We start from the raw sequence: 18,183 nt of genomic DNA, 5'->3' as shown, positions 1-18,183 counted from the left end.
TGTCATCAGCAAATTTAATCAGTTTACCCTCAATTCCTTAATCTAAATCATTGATAAAGATGTTGAACAATACAGGGCCCAGGACGGAATCCGGTGGTACCCGACTTGAGACATTCTTCCAACTGGATGTGCAGCCATTTATGACCACTTTTTGGGTCAGATCACTAAGCCAGTAATGAATCCACCTAACAGTTGCTTTTACATTCCATACTTAGTCATTTTTTCAATAAGGATTGTGTGAGATACTTTGTCAAATGGTTTGCTGATGTCAAGATATACTGTATCTACAGCATTTCCGTGATCCACCCAGTCAGTGATTCTGTCAAAGAAGGAAATTAAGTTAGTCTGACATGACTTATTAGTTACAAACCCATGCTGGCTCTGTTTAATCACTTCATTCTTATCCAGGTACTTACATACATGTTGTTTAATAATTTGTTCAAAGATTTTTCCTGGTATAGACGTTAGATTCACCGGCCTATAGTTCCCTGGGTCCACCTTCTTCCCCTTTCTTGAAGATAGGAACAACATATGCTCTTCTCCAGTCTTCTGGTACTTCTGTTCTCCAAGAATTTTCAAAGATTATGGAGAGTTGTTCTAAAATTTCTTCTGCTATCTCCTTCACTACTCTGGGGTGTAATTCACTCTGGACCTGGAAACTTGAGTTAATTTGTTAGTTAATTGTTTCCGCACTATCTTTCTGTTTATAGATATCCTGGATTCTTCTATTCTCTCTGATAGCGGCATGATGTAGGGACAGGGATCATGATAACAGCGATGTACTACTTAGTTTAATTTACTGGATGCAGCAGTTGTGATAATCACAGATTTCTCTGCTGCAGAGCTCAGAATGCTGAGCCCTGTAAAATCCCAACCACATCTCTGTGTACACTCTATGGTGATAGAAAGCTGGTAATTGGTGATGGTGAAGTGATTGGACTCAGAGGCCATTTTTCTTCTTGTGACAATCACCTGCTGATAAAATACTAATTGTATTGAACCAGCAAAGCACAGTTTAGTAAGTGACACATCGCTAGAATCGGGGTCTATTCCTCTACACTATGGTGCTTTCATATTACGAAGCAGAAACCTGCTGACAGATTCCTTTAAAAAAAAATAGAAATGGCCTTCTTTCACCCCTTTCTGTTAAAAATAAAGAAATAAGCATAATTGGTATCGACGTGACGTTAAAGTCAGAACTATCAAAATATAACATGAACTTACCTTCAACAACGAAAAGCAAAAACAAAATCCCAGACTGTAATAAAACTCTCAACATATGAAAAACAACCTTTCACAGATTATTTTTTTTTTTTGCTTTTTTTGAAAAATACTTCAGATTGAGCATATCATACATTAATAGGATATGCATCAGATTGTTACCAATATATTAACAGATGTCCATTCAGATGGTCCTAGCCCCCCACATTCACCTTAATGCTATCACTTTTCTGGCGAGGAACCCTTCCACAGATGTTTCGTTTCTTATAAACTAAATTTACTTTTTTTTTTCTTCTGAGATCCTTAATGTTTTACTTTTCTGCTGATAACCATATAAGATCTACATTTTTATTGATACAGCTTTGGCGTAGGTACAATGTCTTGGTCGCTTCTCATTGTATTTTTTTTTCTAAGTGTGGTGCCTGAAAAACCCCTTTCTGAGGTTTTGATTTTTTTTTCTTCTTACCGCATTTACTGTACAGATTAATTTTAGATTTCGATAGACCGAAATATTACGCCCGCAATAAAATCAAATGTTTTTGTTTATTTATTTATTTTTTTTTTTTATCTTCACATTTTTTTTGTTTTTAATGTGGATGGGGGGATTAAAATGAGTTGACTTCTGGGATCCGATGGAAGCTGATAGGGGTGAACCTCGGCTAACATTCAATTTAAAGGGAATCTGTCAGCAGGTTTTTACTATATAATCTGAAGACAACAGGATATAGAGGCTGAAACACCAAATTCAGGGATGTGTCACTTGTCAAAGTGTGTGCTGTTGTTCACTAACTGTGAAGGATTTATTACTTAAGGCTATGTTCACACTTTGCGTTTTTGATGTGTTTTTTTTCCCGCAGGCAAAATCTGCTCTCTCTCTAAAAGAAACTTGCTTCAAAAAAGCAGGTTATGCTTAGTTTTTGTTGCATGTTTTTTTCCTGTTGTACATGCTGATAGTTTAGTGCATAAAAATTAAAGGGAGTCTGTCACCCCATTTTTGGCCTATAAGCTGTGGCCTCCGGCATCAGGGACTTATCTACAACATTCTGTAATGCTGTAGAATAAGCCCCTGATGTATCCTGAAAGAGAAGAAAAACAAGTTAGATTATACTCACCCAGGGGCGGTCCTGGTGTGGTGCGGTCCGGTCCGATAGGCGTCGCGGTCCGGGTCTGGCGCCTCCCATTTTCATACGATGACGTCCTCTTCTTTGCTTCCTGCCGTGGCTCCAGCGCAGGCGTACTTTGTCTGTCCTGTTGAGGGCAGAGCAAAGTACTGCAGTGTCCAGGCGCCGGGAAAGGTCAGAGAGGCCCAGCACCTGCGCACTGCAGTACTCTACGCTGCCTTCAACAGGGCAGACAAAGTACGCCAGAGCCGCGTCAGGAAGCTAAGAAGATGGGAGGCGCCGGACCGCGACGCCCATCGGACCGGACCACACCGGGACCGCCCCCGGGTGAGTATAATCTAACTTGTTTTTCTCATCTTTCAGGTCACATCGGGGGCTTATCTACAGCATTACAGAATGCTGTAGATAAGCCCCTGATGGCGGTGGCCGCAGCTTATAGGCGAAAAATTGTGTGACAGATTCCCTTTAACCTGATTCTACGTCATCAGGTTTTGGCACCAAAAACGCAGCAAAAACTGATACGTGTGGTTTTTTTTCAGCATTTTTTAGCACCACCCATTGCTTTCAATGGGTGAAAAACGCTGAAAAAAATGCTGAAAGAAGTGACATGCAGCACTTTGTAAAAACTAAAGTATTGCCCAAAATACTCTAAGTGATATATCGTTGGATTCAGCTTCTCTTTGCCTACATCAGGATCCTCTTAGATGAGGTTTTTAAAAAGACAGATTCCCTTTAAATGCCACTGTCAGTGGTGTTTGGTTAAAAACCATGGTGAATATCTTGGGCACGGATGCTGGCTGTTTATTTTAGCCAGTAACTCATCTCCTGGGCCAACTCCAGACACCTTCACCTGCTCTGATAGACATATCTGTTGTGGGGTGTTTAGGGGCTAATTAAATTAGGAAAAACCTACAAGTCTGGTACCGGCGTATAGTTGTACTGCCCTGAAGAATTGATACCAGGCCATTTGTACTATATAATGAATGTCCTAAAAACCAAACTCAAAGAACAATGGTGGAATTGCATTTTTTTCACTTTCACCGACCCTGGCATTTGTATGGTCAAAACTACAACTTCTTCTGCAGAAAACAAACTCTTGTACGTATGTCTACGTCGGCAGGAAAATAAAAAATGTTGCATCTATGAAAAAAGAAGAAAAAAAATAAGTCCATTTGGCAGTTTGTTAATGCTTGTGATCGTCCGCTCAGTTTCAGGCTCCGTGGGTATTTGCCTGTTTGCTGTGTTACTGACACTTTCCTGTTCTGCTTCTCCCAGCAGCCGATCCGCAGTCTGTTCCAGCACCATCAGCCTATACAGCCTCTTCTGCCAATGCCACGATCTAGGAATCAATCATCCGAAAGGCTGCAGTCACCCCTGGAAAAATCCAGGATGGGAAGTAATTCTCTCTTGGCAACACCACCCCAACAGCCTAAAAATATTCATATTAATCCACATTTTAAGGGAAATGTGGCCCCAGTCCAAGGTACGGATTACTTTTGGCTGTATGTTATTGCCTCTTATGTTCTGGATAGATTGGAGCATGTGCATTGTCACTATGTTAATATAGAATACAAAAATCTAGTTTTGGTAAAATGTCTCCCATTAATGGAAAATTTGTAAGATCTATGTATGAAGGTACTGTACATGTTGTCAGAGCAATATCTATTTAGAGCATGGGGGCACGACATGCTTCCATGGCCCCATTCTGTGCAAACCGCAACTATTGGGAATACAATGTTAACTTGTCTGCGTTCCTTTGGGTCAGCAAGTTCATTGGATCATTGGACGGCAGCTCCATCCTCTTTTCTGGCACTGATCATAGAGGTCAGTGCAGCACTTAGATGGTAGAAGTAAGCGCCCTCTAGTGGATACGTAGCTTATAGCTCCCATGTCGGAGAAAATAAATGGCATGCTGTGCAGGAGAGGGAACAGGTAGGTGCTATTGGTGAACTCTAACTTGTCTAGAAAAGAATTTCAATAGCCCCAAAGAGGTTTCCAGTTTTGTCTTTGTTTTCTTGTAATTGCTAACCACTCCTCTGATATCGGTGACTCCAGCTCCCCAGTCTTGCAGTGCTTTCCTCATACAGGTACACGGGCCCATGAGCCTGACAGACATTAACAGTGAAAGGATATCTAGCACTCCATAAGTGGACAAGAATCTCCAAGTTTATTTCAGGAACCTAAATGTAGACAGAACAACTCAGTCAGCAAAATCCACGCGTTTCAACCAGAGGGTCTTAATCATAGTTAATCATAGTAGTCATGATTTAAGACCCTCCCATGATTAAGACCCTCTGGTCACAACGTATTCGTTTTGCTGACTGAGCTATCCTGTCTGCATTTATGTTCTTGAAATAAACTTGTAGATTTTTGTCCACTTGCTTAGTGCTAGGTATCCTTTCACCTTTTTATTCCTATGGGATCATCATGAATGTTAGATGGTGGAGTCAGACTCTCAGCATCTCTGCTGAAATGGGGACCAGCGAGTTTTACATTATTTTCATTTATTAAATGGCACCTGTCACCAGGTTGTTGTTGTTGTTGTTGTTGTTGTTGTTTTTTTTCTTTAATACACCATGGCCACCACCTTTCAGCCCTCTTCACCACTTAACATGAGCTGAGCTGCCCCACATACTTTCGAAAAGCCTTCAATAATATATCCACTCTGTTTGCTATCTGGCATAGAGTGACCTAGTGGACGTCTACAGTCCGGGCTTTGTGCCTCCTCCGTGCCTGCCGCCTCTGCCTCCTCCGTGCCTGCCGCCTCTGCCTCCTCCGTGCCTGCCGCCTCTGCCTCCTCCGTGCCTGCCGCCTCTGCCTCCTCCGTGCCTGCCGCCGCTGCCTCCTCCGTGCCTGCCGTCGCTGCCTCCTCCGTGCCTGCCGTCGCTGCCTCCTCCGTGCCTGCCGTCGCTGCCTCCTCCGTGCCTGCCGTCGCTGCCTCCTCCGTGCCTGCCGCCTCTGCCTCCTCCGTGCCTGCCGCCTCTGCCTCCTCCGTGCCTGCCGCCTCTGCCTCCTCCGTGCCTGCCGCCTCTGCCTCCTCCGTGCCTGCCGTCGCTGCCTCCTCCGTGCCTGCCGTCGCTGCCTCCTCCGTGCCTGCCGTCGCTGCCTCCTCCGTGCCTGCCGTCGCTGCCTCCTCCGTGCCTGCCGTCGCTGCCTCCTCCGTGCCTGCCGTCGCTGCCTCCTCCGTGCCTGCCGTCGCTGCCTCCTCCGTGCCTGCCGTCGCTGCCTCCTCCGTGCCTGCCGTCGCTGCCTCCTCCGTGCCTGCCGTCGCTGCCTCCTCCGTGCCGGCCGTCGCTGCCTCCTCCGTGCCGGCCGTCGCTGCCTCCTCCGTGCCGGCCGTCGCTGCCTCCTCCGTGCCTGCCGTCGCTGCCTCCTCCGTGCCTGCCGTCGCTGCCTCCTCCGTGCCTGCCGTCGCTGCCTCCTCCGTGCCGGCCGTCGCTGCCTCCTCCGTGCCGGCCGTCGCTGCCTCCTCCGTGCCGGCCGTCGCTGCCTCCTCCGTGCCGGCCGTCGCTGCCTCCTCCGTGCCGGCCGTCGCTGCCTCCTCCGTGCCTGCCGTCGCTGCCTCCTCCGTGCCTGCCGTCGCTGCCTCCTCCGTGCCTGCCGTCGCTGCCTCCTCCGTGCCTGCCGTCGCTGCCTCCACCGGGCCTGCCGTCGCTGCCTCCACCGGGCCTGCCGTCGCTGCCTCCACCGGGCCTGCCGTCGCTGCCTCCTCTGGGCGGCCTGCCTTCGCTGCCTCCTCTGGGCGGCCTGCCTTCGCTGCCTCCTCACCGTGCGTGATCTGGAAATGCCCATCGAACTGCTGGTTGCCCATTAACACTGCACAGGCTGACTTTTTTGGGAATTGGGACAGCACTTCTCGTATCGAGTGTTTGGTTCTATGAAGTACTAAAAATACTAAGCATCCACCCACCTATTTAACATTGAAGATCAATTTTAAAGAACCAGAAAACCTTCTATAATTGAGAAATCTATTAATAATATACTTTTGCCTACAATTAGAATTGTAGAATTGTTTTTTTTTTTTTCTTTTTGTGAAGAAGGAAATAAATTAACTGGTCAGTTTCATTAACGTCAATCTATCTTAAGCCTCAGAGCCGATTTAATTAGGTCATAGAAAATGTGAGCTTCCAGTGACCATTAGACTGAAAATTAAATTGATTATTTTTATTACATTTTTTCCCACCGCAGTTCCCCTTCTGCCTGTCCCAAACCAGCCTCGTCTGCCAATGGGGCCACCAAGGTTTCCCGTGAGTACCTGTCTTGTCCTCATATTTGACCGTGCATGCTCTATGTTCCTCTTTGTTATATTTTTTACATCTGTTTTTGGTTTTGCATTTCATCTTTCGTAGGAAATATAATTTGCTCACATGATGTGATAAAATTGAATTTCAAAGGAACAATACCTGCTGCCCGCAGTAATGTGCCTACCTGTTGGCATAATGTAATGGCTTCATCATGTGTGAAACGTGGCAGCTTGTGCTGAATAATTTGCTGCCGTTTGGTGACCTCAGCGATTCATTGGAGACTTTCTAGGTTGAACTTGGACTGATTTCTAATGATAATGGCAAAGCTGCTTTGCTTTTCTGCCTCTTAAAACAAGTAACGTGCTAGAGCAGGCAGTAATGGACACATTTGGAAATACGACATTTTCTGTAAAAGTAGCAGAATTATCACCATTTTTATTTGGGCAAACCTTGCATACCAACTAAAGTGCTAATGTGTAGTCAGCAGTCAATTTTCCTTAGCAAAACCTGCCAGTGGGGAGCGCTCGCACCTTTGCCTTCTTCAGTTTACAAATGGTTATATTGGTTTTCTACTAGGCAAGTAGCCTGAAGTCTGCCTCCCGGTAAGAGCCATACAGTGAATGAGACATATGATATGCATCACAGATGTTAATTCTGATTTCCCCTAGTCATAGATTCTGTATGTCCATGACTTATATTGATTACCTCTCCGTAGCTTATCAATATTAGATTAGTGCAGAGCTCTGACTCCCAGACCCTCACCAAGCTACTGTGACTGTGGCCAGATGTATACAGAGCAGGACAGCGTAGCTCTGAACACTGTCTAGTAGCTATTTCTGGGCTCTGCAGCTCAGCTCCCAATCACTTCAATAGATGCTGAGCTTCAATACTAGAGACGGGCCATATACAGTGTATGGCGCTGTGCTTTTCTGTCTACATTGTGTAGAAGTGGTAACTTTGGGTGCTGCACACAGCCGAGTGGTGGGGTGCCGGATGTCAGCGCTGCACACAGATTAGTGATGGGGTGCTGGGTGTCGGCGATGCACACAGCCAAGTGGTGGGGTGCCGGATGTCGGCGCTGCACACAGCCGAGTGGTGGGGTGCCGGATGTCAGCGCTACATACAGCCCAGTGGTTGGGTGCCGGATTTCAGCGATGCACACAGCCGAGTGGTGGGGTGCCGGATGTCAGCGCTGCACACAGCCGAGTGGTGGGGTGCCGGATGTCAGCGCTGCACACAGCCGAGTGGTGGGGTGCCGGATGTCGGCGCTGCACACAGCCGAGTGGTGGGATGCCGGATGTCGGCGATGCACACAGCCGAGTGGTGGGGTGCCGGATGTCGGCGCTGCACACAGCCGAGTGGTGGGGTGCCGGATGTCGGCGCTGCACACAGCCGAGTGGTGGGGTGCCGGATGTCGGCGCTGCACACAGCCGAGTGGTGGGGTGCCGGATGTCGGCGCTGCACACAGCCGAGTGGTGGGGTGCCGGATGTCGGCGCTGCACACAGCCGAGTGGTGGGGTGCCGGATGTCAGCGCTGCACACAGCTGAGTGGTCGGATGTCAGCGCTGCACACAGGTTAGTGGTGGGGTGCCGGGTGTCAGCGCTGTACATAGCTGAGTGGTGGGGTGCCGGATGTCATCGCTGTACACAGCTGAGTGGTGGGGTGTCAAATGTCACTGCTGCACACAGGTTAGTGGTGGGGTTCCGGGTGTCGGCGCTGCACACAGTTGAGTGGTGGAGTGCCCGGGGTCAGCGCTGGACACAGCTGAGGGGTGGGGTGCTGGATGTCAGCGCTATACATAGCTGAGGGTTGGGGTGCTGGATGTCAGCGCTGTACTCAGGTTAGTGGTGAAGTGCCCGGTGTCAGCGCTGTACACAGCTGAGGGGTGGGGTGCTGGATGTCAGGGCTGCACACAGCTGAGTGGTGGGGTGCTGGATGTCAGCGCTGTACACAGCTGAGGGGTGAGGAGTCGGATGTCAGCGCTGTACACAGCTGAGGGGTGGGGTGCTGGATGCCAGCGCTGTACACAGCTGAGGGGTGGGGTGCTGGATGTCAGCACTGTACATAGCTGAGGGTTGGGGTGCTGGATGTCAGCGCTGTATTCAGGTTAGTGGTGGAGTGCCCGGTGTCAGCGCTGTACACAGCTGAGGGGTGGGGTGCTGGATGTCAGCGCTATACATAGCTGAGGGTTGGGGTGCTGGATATCAGCGCTGCACACAGTTGAGTGGTGGAGTGCCCGCTGTCAGCGCTGTACACAGCTGAGTGGTGGGGTGCGGGCTGTCAGCGCTGCTGATTAAATTCATCATGATTATTGCAAAAAAAAGTGTACAGTACGACACAAGTACTGTATTTCCTGACTAAAGTACCTTTCTTACAATGGTGACCAATTCATTAACGGACACCTTCGTCTTCAAGACTGGTGTACAAAACTCTAGTTTTGATGAATTGGTGTCTTAAGACCCCTATATACATCAGATCGCGGTCAACCAGTTGTTCAGCCGATGGTGGTGTCTCCTGACTCCCAGAACACTTGGCTCGGTTGAGCGTCCATATTTTCTCTGAGAGCAGGAACCCCAATCCTCTATAAAACCACCAAATAAAAGCTCCGCCACTGACATTCCAGATGTTCTGTCCTTTTCTTTCCGGAGCTCATCTGTTGGTAAGAGTAGACTGTTGCCCGATCCTGCTGATACTGGCGGGTTGGGACAACCTTCGTCTCATACCTATGGGTTCCTTTTGGTCCTGTAAGCTTGTTTCCTCTGGGATACAGAAGTTGTTGTGTCGCTGGCTTGTCACGGACTGTATGTGGGCCATGGTATCAGGTGGCAGGGGCTGACCTTTCCTGCTCAAAGATTTACGTGGCATTTCATGGAAATTATGCCCCACTGAAGCTGCTGTCCCAGCCTGGCTATGTCCATAGTCATAAAGGACATCACACACCACTCATTCTGTCTATTGGATTCAACATGAAGTATTCTTTTTTGGACACCTCCTGTTTCCACACACGTAGTAAATCTTAATATTAATGGCCGCTGAAGTGGAGAAGTAGCAGTGGGCATTTTGTCACATCCGATGTGTAAGTGCTGCTGAGCAGATGCAGCAGGAGATGGGTCCAGCTGTCAGATCTGCTCAGGCTGGTACAGGCGGGATGCAGCTTACATAATGCTGCACATCCTCCACTTGCTGGTGGGCCTCTGATTAATTACAATTACCATACATTATCATACCATCACATCTAATCATATCAATGAATTCCCCTCAGCCGTTGGCTCATCTAAATAAGGCTGCATTCACCATGCTATTTTATGCTTCTTTTTTGGAAACCTTTAATACAGAAGAGTGTCTTCCACTTTTCCACTAAAAATGCTTTCTAAGGCATTGATTTTTAATGTCCTAATGATCTGTAGGAAGAGTCAGAATATCACGATGTTATCAGTGTTGTGTTCCAGGTAATCACAGTGTAAGCCTTGTGGAAAGGTGGCTGTACCCAGTAGATAAATGTCAACAGAACTAGTAATTTCCATCGGACTTACTATTTCAAGTGTTTGTGGGGTGAAGGATCAGGAATGTTAGTAGTTTGTTCTGGAGTCTACACTGCTATCTCTATCCTAACACTTAAAGGGGTATTCCCATCTCCAAGATCCTATCCCAATATGTAATCGGTGTAATATTTGCAAATATCTCTAGTTAGAAATGTAGCATAGTTTTGCCTGATTTGCTGTCTTTCCTCATGTGCAGGCATTGCAGGACCTTAGATATCCATAGTTACTTCCACTAGCAACTAGCTGTCACTATATCAGTGGTCGTAACCATGGATACCTATGGTCCTGCAATGCCTGCACATGAGGAAAAATGTATAGCTAATCAGAAAAACTATACTAGATTTCTAATTGGAGATATTTGCTAATATTACACGTACTACATATCAGGATAGGATCTTGGCGATGGGAATACCCCTTTAAAGATAACAGGGCATTTGAGCAAGCACACGGGTTGAGTCAGTTTGAGTTGTGATTAGCAGAACGTCTCTGGTAGAAACCAATGCTGCTGGCTGATAATTTTGCAAGATTTATGACATCGGCTTGTAGGGAGTTTGGAAGTAGGTGAGCTGCTAACTGCTGTATAGAAATTAATTGGCTGGAAAGAGCCAATTGGTATATTAGGGGTTAACTCTTCTCCTGGAATGTAACTGCTGTGCACACTTGGTTGGTAAGCTCCATGGAAACCAGCTGTACACTGAAAGATAAAAGCTCTACTTGCAGGAGAAATGACAGCAGATGGTAAAAGTAAAGAAATGCAAGAGGGCAATAGGGTCTTATCCAGGTGAAAAGTTTGATGAATGAATAAAGTTAAAACCGCTCACCTTGTAAAGTTGTGTGAGACATAGCACTTAAAGAGCCTGAAGGCCAGATGCAGCAGCTTCCATAGAACATGAATAAAGGTAATCGGATTGGAAGTGTTTCTGCACTCTATGGAATTATGACACGAGTTTTTGTATATAGGCTATTTTGTATGGTTGTGCTGAGGAAGGAGTCGGTGGACTCTGAAACACATTGACAATAAAACCTGCAATGTTATCTACTCTAACTTAAAATTCCAGAGAGCGCAGAAACACTTCTAATACAGTTACCTTTAAAGGGAACCTGTCACCCCCAAAATGGAAGGTGAGCTAATCCCACCAGCATCAGGGCTTATCTATAGCATTCTGTAATGCTGTAGATAAGCCCCCGATGTATCCAGAAAGAGGAGAAATAAAGGTTATATTATACTCACCCAGGGGCGGTCCCGCTGCGGTCCAGGTCCGATGGGCGTCGTGGTCCGGTCCGGGGCCTCCCATCCTCATACTATGACGTCCTCTTCATGTCTTCTTGCCGCTGCTCCGACGCAGGCATACTTTGTCTGTCCTGTTGAGGGCAGAGCAAAGTACTGCAGTGCGCAGGCGCCGGGAAAGGTCAGAGAGGCCCAGCGCCTGCGCACTGCAGTACTTTGCTCTGCCGTCAACAGAGCAGACAAAGTACGCCTGCGCCAGAGCTGTGGCAATAAGACAAGAAGAGGACGTCATCTGATGAAGATAGGAGGCCCCGGACCGCGACGCCCATCGGACCCGGACCGCCCCTGGGTGAGTATAATATAGCCTTTTTCTCATTTCAGGTTACATCGGGGGCTTATAAACAGCATTACAGAATGCTGTAAATAAGCCCCTGATGCCGGTGGCCGTAGCTCATGTACGATTTTGTGGGCGACAGATTCCCTGTAAGCCGATCGTAAAAGCAAGTCAATTGCAAACTTGCTCATTCTCATGCTGTCTAAAGGTACCTTCACACTCAGCAACTTTACAACGAGAACGACAACGATCCGTGACGTTGCAGCGTCCTGGATAGCGATCTCGTTGTGTTTGACACGCAGCAGCGATCTGGATCCCGCTGTGATATCGCTTGTCGGAGCTAGAAGTCCAGAACTTTATTTCGTCGCTGATCACCCGCTGTCATCGCTGGATCGGTGTGTGTGACGCCGATCCAGTGATGTGTTCACTTGTAACCAGGGTAAATATCGGGTTACTAAGTGCAGGGCCGCGCTTAGTAACCCGATATTTACCCTGGTTACCATTGTAAAAGTAAAAAAAAAAACACACTGCATACTCACATTCTGATGGCGCGCTGCTGCCGAGAGCTTCCCTGCACTGAATGTGTCAGCGCCGGCCGTAAAGCAGAGCACAGCGGTGACGTCACCGCTGTTACTGCCGGCAATGACACATTCAGTGCAGGGAAGCTCTCGGCAGCAGCGCGCCATCAGAATGTGAGTATGTAGTGTTTTTTTTTTTTAACTTTTACAATGGTAACCAGGGTAAATATCGGGTTACTAAGCGCGGCCCTGCACTTAGTAACCCGATGTTTACCCTGGTTACCCGGGTGCTGCAGGGTGACTTCGGCATTCACTGTGCAAGAAAAATGCACAGTGAATTAGCCCCAGAGGCGAGATCTGAGCACAGATAAGTGTATCAGATTTTTAATTATTTGTTCTTTGATGTTCACCATGTGTATACTTTAACAAAATTGTCACTGTATTCATGCGCCTTTAGTATATAGCGAGTAGTGCATCTCCTTTGCTTGTGATAATTTACCAACGGAGTTGATACATGGCATATGGATATTGGGGCTAATTCACTGTGCATTTTTCTTATAATTGTCATATACCTATGCTTCCATTGTAGCCCACTAGTACAGCCCCATAGGCACTCCCCCTGAGCAGTCTCATTTGTCTATAGGGAACTGCCTAGGGTCTATAAGGGACAGCCGCCGAGGAGCGGGGGCGCCACTTTGCGTTCAAGAGGGTGCCAACCTCCGCTGTTAAGCAGGGCAATCTGGGCAGGGGCGCATAAGGGTATAATAGCCAGTGAAGGAGGTTTAGAATAGACGGTCATGTGTGCCACATGTTATCAAACTTAGCCTTTTGAGGCAGCAAATTGTTTTTTTGTCATTGTGGCACTTTGGTGTAATATCATCTGGCATCTGTTTTGTTTACATTAGGTTGGGCCCCAGGTGTGGGCGAGTATGTGGTGTCCATGAACAAATTTATTTATTAGGGACCCACAGGGCACCTAGGGTTAGCCGTCGAGGAGCGGGGGCGCCACATTGCGTCCAAGAGGGTGCCAACCTCCGCAGATAGGTAGGGGGTACCCTAGGGACGTGTAGGTATCAGATGTGAGGTAGGTGTTCCACCTTCTTTGCTCTTGAACATACAGGCCAGTTTGTAAACCCAGTCTCATTTAGAAGGGTTTTTTAATAGGGTGTGTCGGTTTATTTATCCTAGTTTTGTAATAAAGATTTTGTATAAATTAGTTTTGGTTTAGTTTTCTGTTTAAATACTAATTTTGGGTCATCGCTTAATAAATTTTCATTAGCAATAAGTTTACCCAGCAGCTATTAAGAAAAGGTCTCCAGATGGTGAGTTTTGTACATAGCCACTTATATAAGAGCGGATCTGTATGCTCCCATACTTTCGTTAGGTGTGGAGAGCAAAACTAAGTGCTCAGCTGGACATAGGACGATAAAGGTGGTTATTAATTCCAGAATATTAAAGGAGGGGTAAGGTGGAATCCCATAAATGCAAATTTACTTCCTTGGTGTGTTTTCTGTAGGAGACCTTTGGCTGTTATTGTGCCGCTATCGGGGGTTCTGGGTGCCAGTACTGTGGGGGAGGCATGATCTGGATGTCGCTATTTGGGGGCTTTGGCTGTGTCTCACAACTATCTCTCGGAGCTATATGTGACCAAGAACGCTTGGGGATCACTGCCATAGAGAGAGAATAGATTGGTAGCACACGTGACCAAACAATGCTCCATTCTGTTCTCAGGATCGGTGGGGGTCCGAACCAGAATCATCCCCCATCCTGTAGGCAATTTCAGTGATGGACAAACCCTTTTAAGTTCTAAAATATTAAAAAGAGGGTATGTTTTAATATTGGTAGGAGGCTGTCCCTTAAATGTCAGCACACAGTACAATTTTCTATTGAAGATACCATTCCTATGTTCTCATTTGCTTTTCCCACTAATAGATCCCATAAGGGCCCTCAGAAGACGGATCGCTAACACAAAGTTAAAGAGCAAATACTTTTAAAAAGTGTTTAATTCTCGGAATACAGAATTGAATTTGCATAGCCGGCTATATTGGTCATTAATCTCTAAGCCCCGTTCTCAATTGTCTGTCTGACCCTGTTTAACCATCATTAGAATTCTAATAGGACGTCGGCATACGGAGCAAAATTAATAAATGAAAACATGTTGTAGACGTTGGAAGTCATTTATTGAAAGATTCATTAAGTTACAAAGACTTTAACACATTTAATTAGTCCTATGAAAGTAGAAGTGACCCTTCCCGTAAAGCTGATAAGTCTCATAATAGCTGTTAGATTTCCTTTTTTTTCTGGTTTTCTCTTTAAGATTAACTGTGTGCGAAGCAATTTATGCTAAGTTTCCATTCTTTTCACCGGTAGGCCAAGTTATCTGCAGGCCTTGAATAGATTACTGCAGATAGCATCATGTAATTAACAAGAGATGTGGAAATGTAAAGTATAATTTGTGTCGTGATTGTGTGCGAGAGAATGTTAATTTCTTAACTAGACGGATATTTAAGGGGATAAAAGAGCCAGAAAAATAGAATGTAATTCTATAAAAGGATTAGGGCTACCTTATCTCTTATTATTGAGGTGGTGGGATGGTTGGCATATTATGAAGCCTAAAGCCTTCTTTAATGAGGAATTTGTCGATTTCTTAAGACTTTTTTCCATTAAATTAGCCGTTTGTTGATGACTTGGACCGAAGTTGCTTTTTATGTTTTTGTTCCAGAAGTATTTTTTTTTGTTAACTTCAAGTTTTTTACTTGTTTCATCTGCACGTTCTTGTAGTCTTATGAATGCTATTATTTGTTTCAAAAGGGCATGCCGGACTTTCAGCCTGCGTCAAATCCTGTGCCGGGTAACTTCAATCAGCCGCCAAGGCTGCAGGAACCATGGAGGAATCCACCCCCGCCACCACCACCACCACCACCACCACAGCCTGAACGAGAACCGTTCTTCATTGGAGGTCAACCATTTCAGAAGTTATTTTCTTTCTTCTTAGATTATTCAAGAATGTGCTTCAATATATAATTTGTGAGAACATTAAAATATTTATATCTTGGCCAAGTATTCTACCATCTAAAGCTTTCTGTATTGATTAACCCCGCCCTTCGCTCAAGCTCTGCCTCTCCGCCCAAATGAAACAAATACTTTCCTAACCATTATCCACCTGACTTTGCAGCCAACCAGTGGCCTCGTCGCGTAGGTCACCTCTTCTGGTCTGGCGGAGACTGTGAGATCTGCAGAGCTTGAGCAAAGGGTGAAATCTGGGCAGGAAGTATAATTTCTTTTGGGAATGTTTCCACAGACAGTAAACTCTGCGGGTTGGACGCTATGTATAGCCGCAGCGGCCAGATGTTACAGCATAGTGGATGGGATTTTATGAAATCCCATCTCCACTATACATGCAGAGACCCGTTCGGCTTCCCTGTGTATTTGCACATGCGACGCGTCTTTCTAGACCGCAGCATGTCAATTTATCTTGCGGATACGCTCTGTCTCCACAAGATAAATATCACAGTTCAATTTATAGGATTTGTTGATTCCGCATGGTTCAATGAACACATTCGGAGTCGCCTGCTTTCAAATGCCGACATAGCCTTGGACGTAGCGGATATATGTGTGTGTGTGTGTGTGTGTGTATATATATATATATATTATAATAATAAATACTAGATGGTGGCCCGATTCTAACGCGGCGGGTATTCTAGAGTATGTATATAGCAGCCACATAGTATATAGTACAGGCCACATTGTATGCTATATACTACATGGCTCCTATATACTATGTGGCCTGTACTATATACTATGTGGCTGCTATATACATACATATTGTAGAATACCTGATGCGTTAATACAGGCCACGCAATATATGACACAGCCCAAACAGTATATAACACAGCCCACGCAGTCTATAGCAGCCACGTAGTATATAACACAGGCGACGTAGTATATAACACAGGCCACACAATATATAGCACAGCCCACACAGTACAAAACACAGGCCACATAGTATGTAACACTGGCCACGTAGTATATAGCACTACCCACATAGTATATATCAGCCATGTAGTATATAGTACTGTCCACGTAGTATATAGCAGCCATGTAGTATATAGTACTGCCCACGTAGTATACAGCAGCCATGTAGTATATAGTACTGCCCACGTAGTATATAGCAGCCATGTAGTATATAGTACTGCCCACGTAGTATATAGCAGCCATGTAGTATATAGTACTGCCCACGTAGTATATAGCAGCCATGTAGTATATAGTACTGCCCACGTAGTATATAGCAGCCATGTAGTATATAGTACTGCCCACGTAGTATATAGCAGCCATGTAGTATATAGTACTGCCCACGTAGTATCTAGCAGCCATGTAGTATATAGTACTGCCCACGTAGTATCTAGCAGCCATGTAGTATATAACGCAGCCCAAGCAGTATTTTGCAGTGTGGGCACCATATCCCTGTTAAAAAATTAAAAAATAAAAAATAATTAAACTAAAAAATAGTTACATACTCACCCCCTGGGATCCAACGGCGCTCTAAAATATAGAATATTTTATATAGTAATATATTTTTTATAAAATATATAATATTCTGCAGCCTTCTTTGTCGCATGTCCAGGTAAACATAAAAAATTTGACTGATTCCCCTAGAGCCCCCTCATCTACAGGCACGCTCGGTTCGGCTGACCATATACATATTGTTCCTGGGCATAGAGAGTAGGTTCCTTTCGCCTGAGATCTGCTGGGGATATTTAGTAGACCTCCATACACTTGAGAACGTTGTCCAGTCCTGCCATGATTGGCAGGTTTAATCAACTTTTCTGTGTGTGAATGTAACTTTTTTCTCATGATTTTCACATTTCTGTTGTACTTACAACTCTCCTTTTGTTTCCCCACAGAGCCACGGTTTCCCAACCATCATTTGTTCAATCAGAGAAATCCTCCTCCTGTTCCTCCTCCACCCCTTATGAATCCCAATCACCCCGTTCCTAACCAAAATGTTCCACCATTCAATCCACCTGGACAGGGTTTTAACCCTCCACCCCGATTCAGTCAGCCCCAGTCTAACTTTAATCCACCTGGGCCAGGTTCACAGCCAGGATTCAACCCGCCTGGGCCTCAAGGAGGCTTCAACCAGCCAGGCTTTAACCAACCTGGTCCACAGTCCGGCTTTAATCCACCAGGCCCTCAGTCCGGATTTAATCCACCTGGCCCTCAGCCTGTCTTTAACCCTTCAGGTAACCAGCCAGGGTTTAATCCGCCAAATTTCAACCAGCCGGGATTTAATCAGACTGGAGCTCAGCCACCATTTAATCCGCCAGGTCTTAACCAGCCTGGTTTCAACCAGATAAACCCTGGACCACAGGCAGTATTTAACCAACCAGGATCTGGTCTTCAACCAACCTTTCCTCAGCCTGGACCTCAGCCAGGGTTTAACTCCCCAGGGTTTTCTAGAGAGCGTCCTGTTCGTATCAACATACCAGCTCCAAATCCATTGGGAATGCCTCCATTTAACCAACCTTCAGGCAACATTAGACCCTTTGCTCCACCAAGGCAGCAATTTCCACCAGGACAAACATTTATTCCCCAGGTTTGTACATACTTGCATCATGCATTTAGTGTTCATTATCGACAGGGTAATTTCCTGAAATGGAAATGTTAATAAATCATTAGAGGTTGTCCCCGTTCAGAAATCTCTTCCCTTAACATCTTCACAAGCTGGCGAGTTTTTCATTTTTGTTTTTTCCTCACCTTCTCCCGGGGTCCAGCTGCCCTGCCTGGTCTGTTCGGCTACTGCGATTATGTCAACATTACGGAAACCAGTTGCTGAGCTCAGCCGGTCATGCCATCTACACGAGCCGTGCCGCTGAGCTCAATGATTGACTGCACGTACCTTCATTGCTATAGTCAAATACCAGAGACGAGGGCAGTGGTGGAACCACAGTGCCGGACCCTGGAAGGGAAAGGA

At 46.1% G+C, this 18,183-nt stretch overlaps 2 protein-coding genes across 3 annotated transcripts in view; one reads left to right on the top strand and one right to left on the bottom strand.

Moving 5' to 3' along the window:
- The window catches only part of LOC143781788 (protein NYNRIN-like), a 1,337,202-nt gene that overhangs the window by 579,361 nt on the left and 739,658 nt on the right, over positions 1 to 18,183 (bottom strand). The window lies entirely within an intron of this gene.
- The window catches only part of RBM33 (RNA binding motif protein 33), a 165,473-nt gene that overhangs the window by 70,421 nt on the left and 76,869 nt on the right, over positions 1 to 18,183 (top strand). For both annotated transcript variants that reach the window (XM_077268611.1, XM_077268612.1), the window contains exons 9-12: positions 3,618 to 3,825; positions 6,531 to 6,589; positions 15,021 to 15,168; positions 17,114 to 17,805. In XM_077268611.1, the coding sequence (XP_077124726.1) occupies positions 3,618 to 3,825; positions 6,531 to 6,589; positions 15,021 to 15,168; positions 17,114 to 17,805 (1,107 nt within the window). The remainder of the gene's footprint in view (positions 1 to 3,617; positions 3,826 to 6,530; positions 6,590 to 15,020; positions 15,169 to 17,113; positions 17,806 to 18,183) is intronic.

This window comes from Ranitomeya variabilis, chromosome 6, assembly GCF_051348905.1.
Source record: "Ranitomeya variabilis isolate aRanVar5 chromosome 6, aRanVar5.hap1, whole genome shotgun sequence".
Classification (NCBI taxonomy): Eukaryota; Metazoa; Chordata; class Amphibia; order Anura; family Dendrobatidae; genus Ranitomeya; species Ranitomeya variabilis.
Note: the sequence above shows the minus strand (reverse complement) of the source record. Positions and strands in the feature narration are given on the sequence as shown.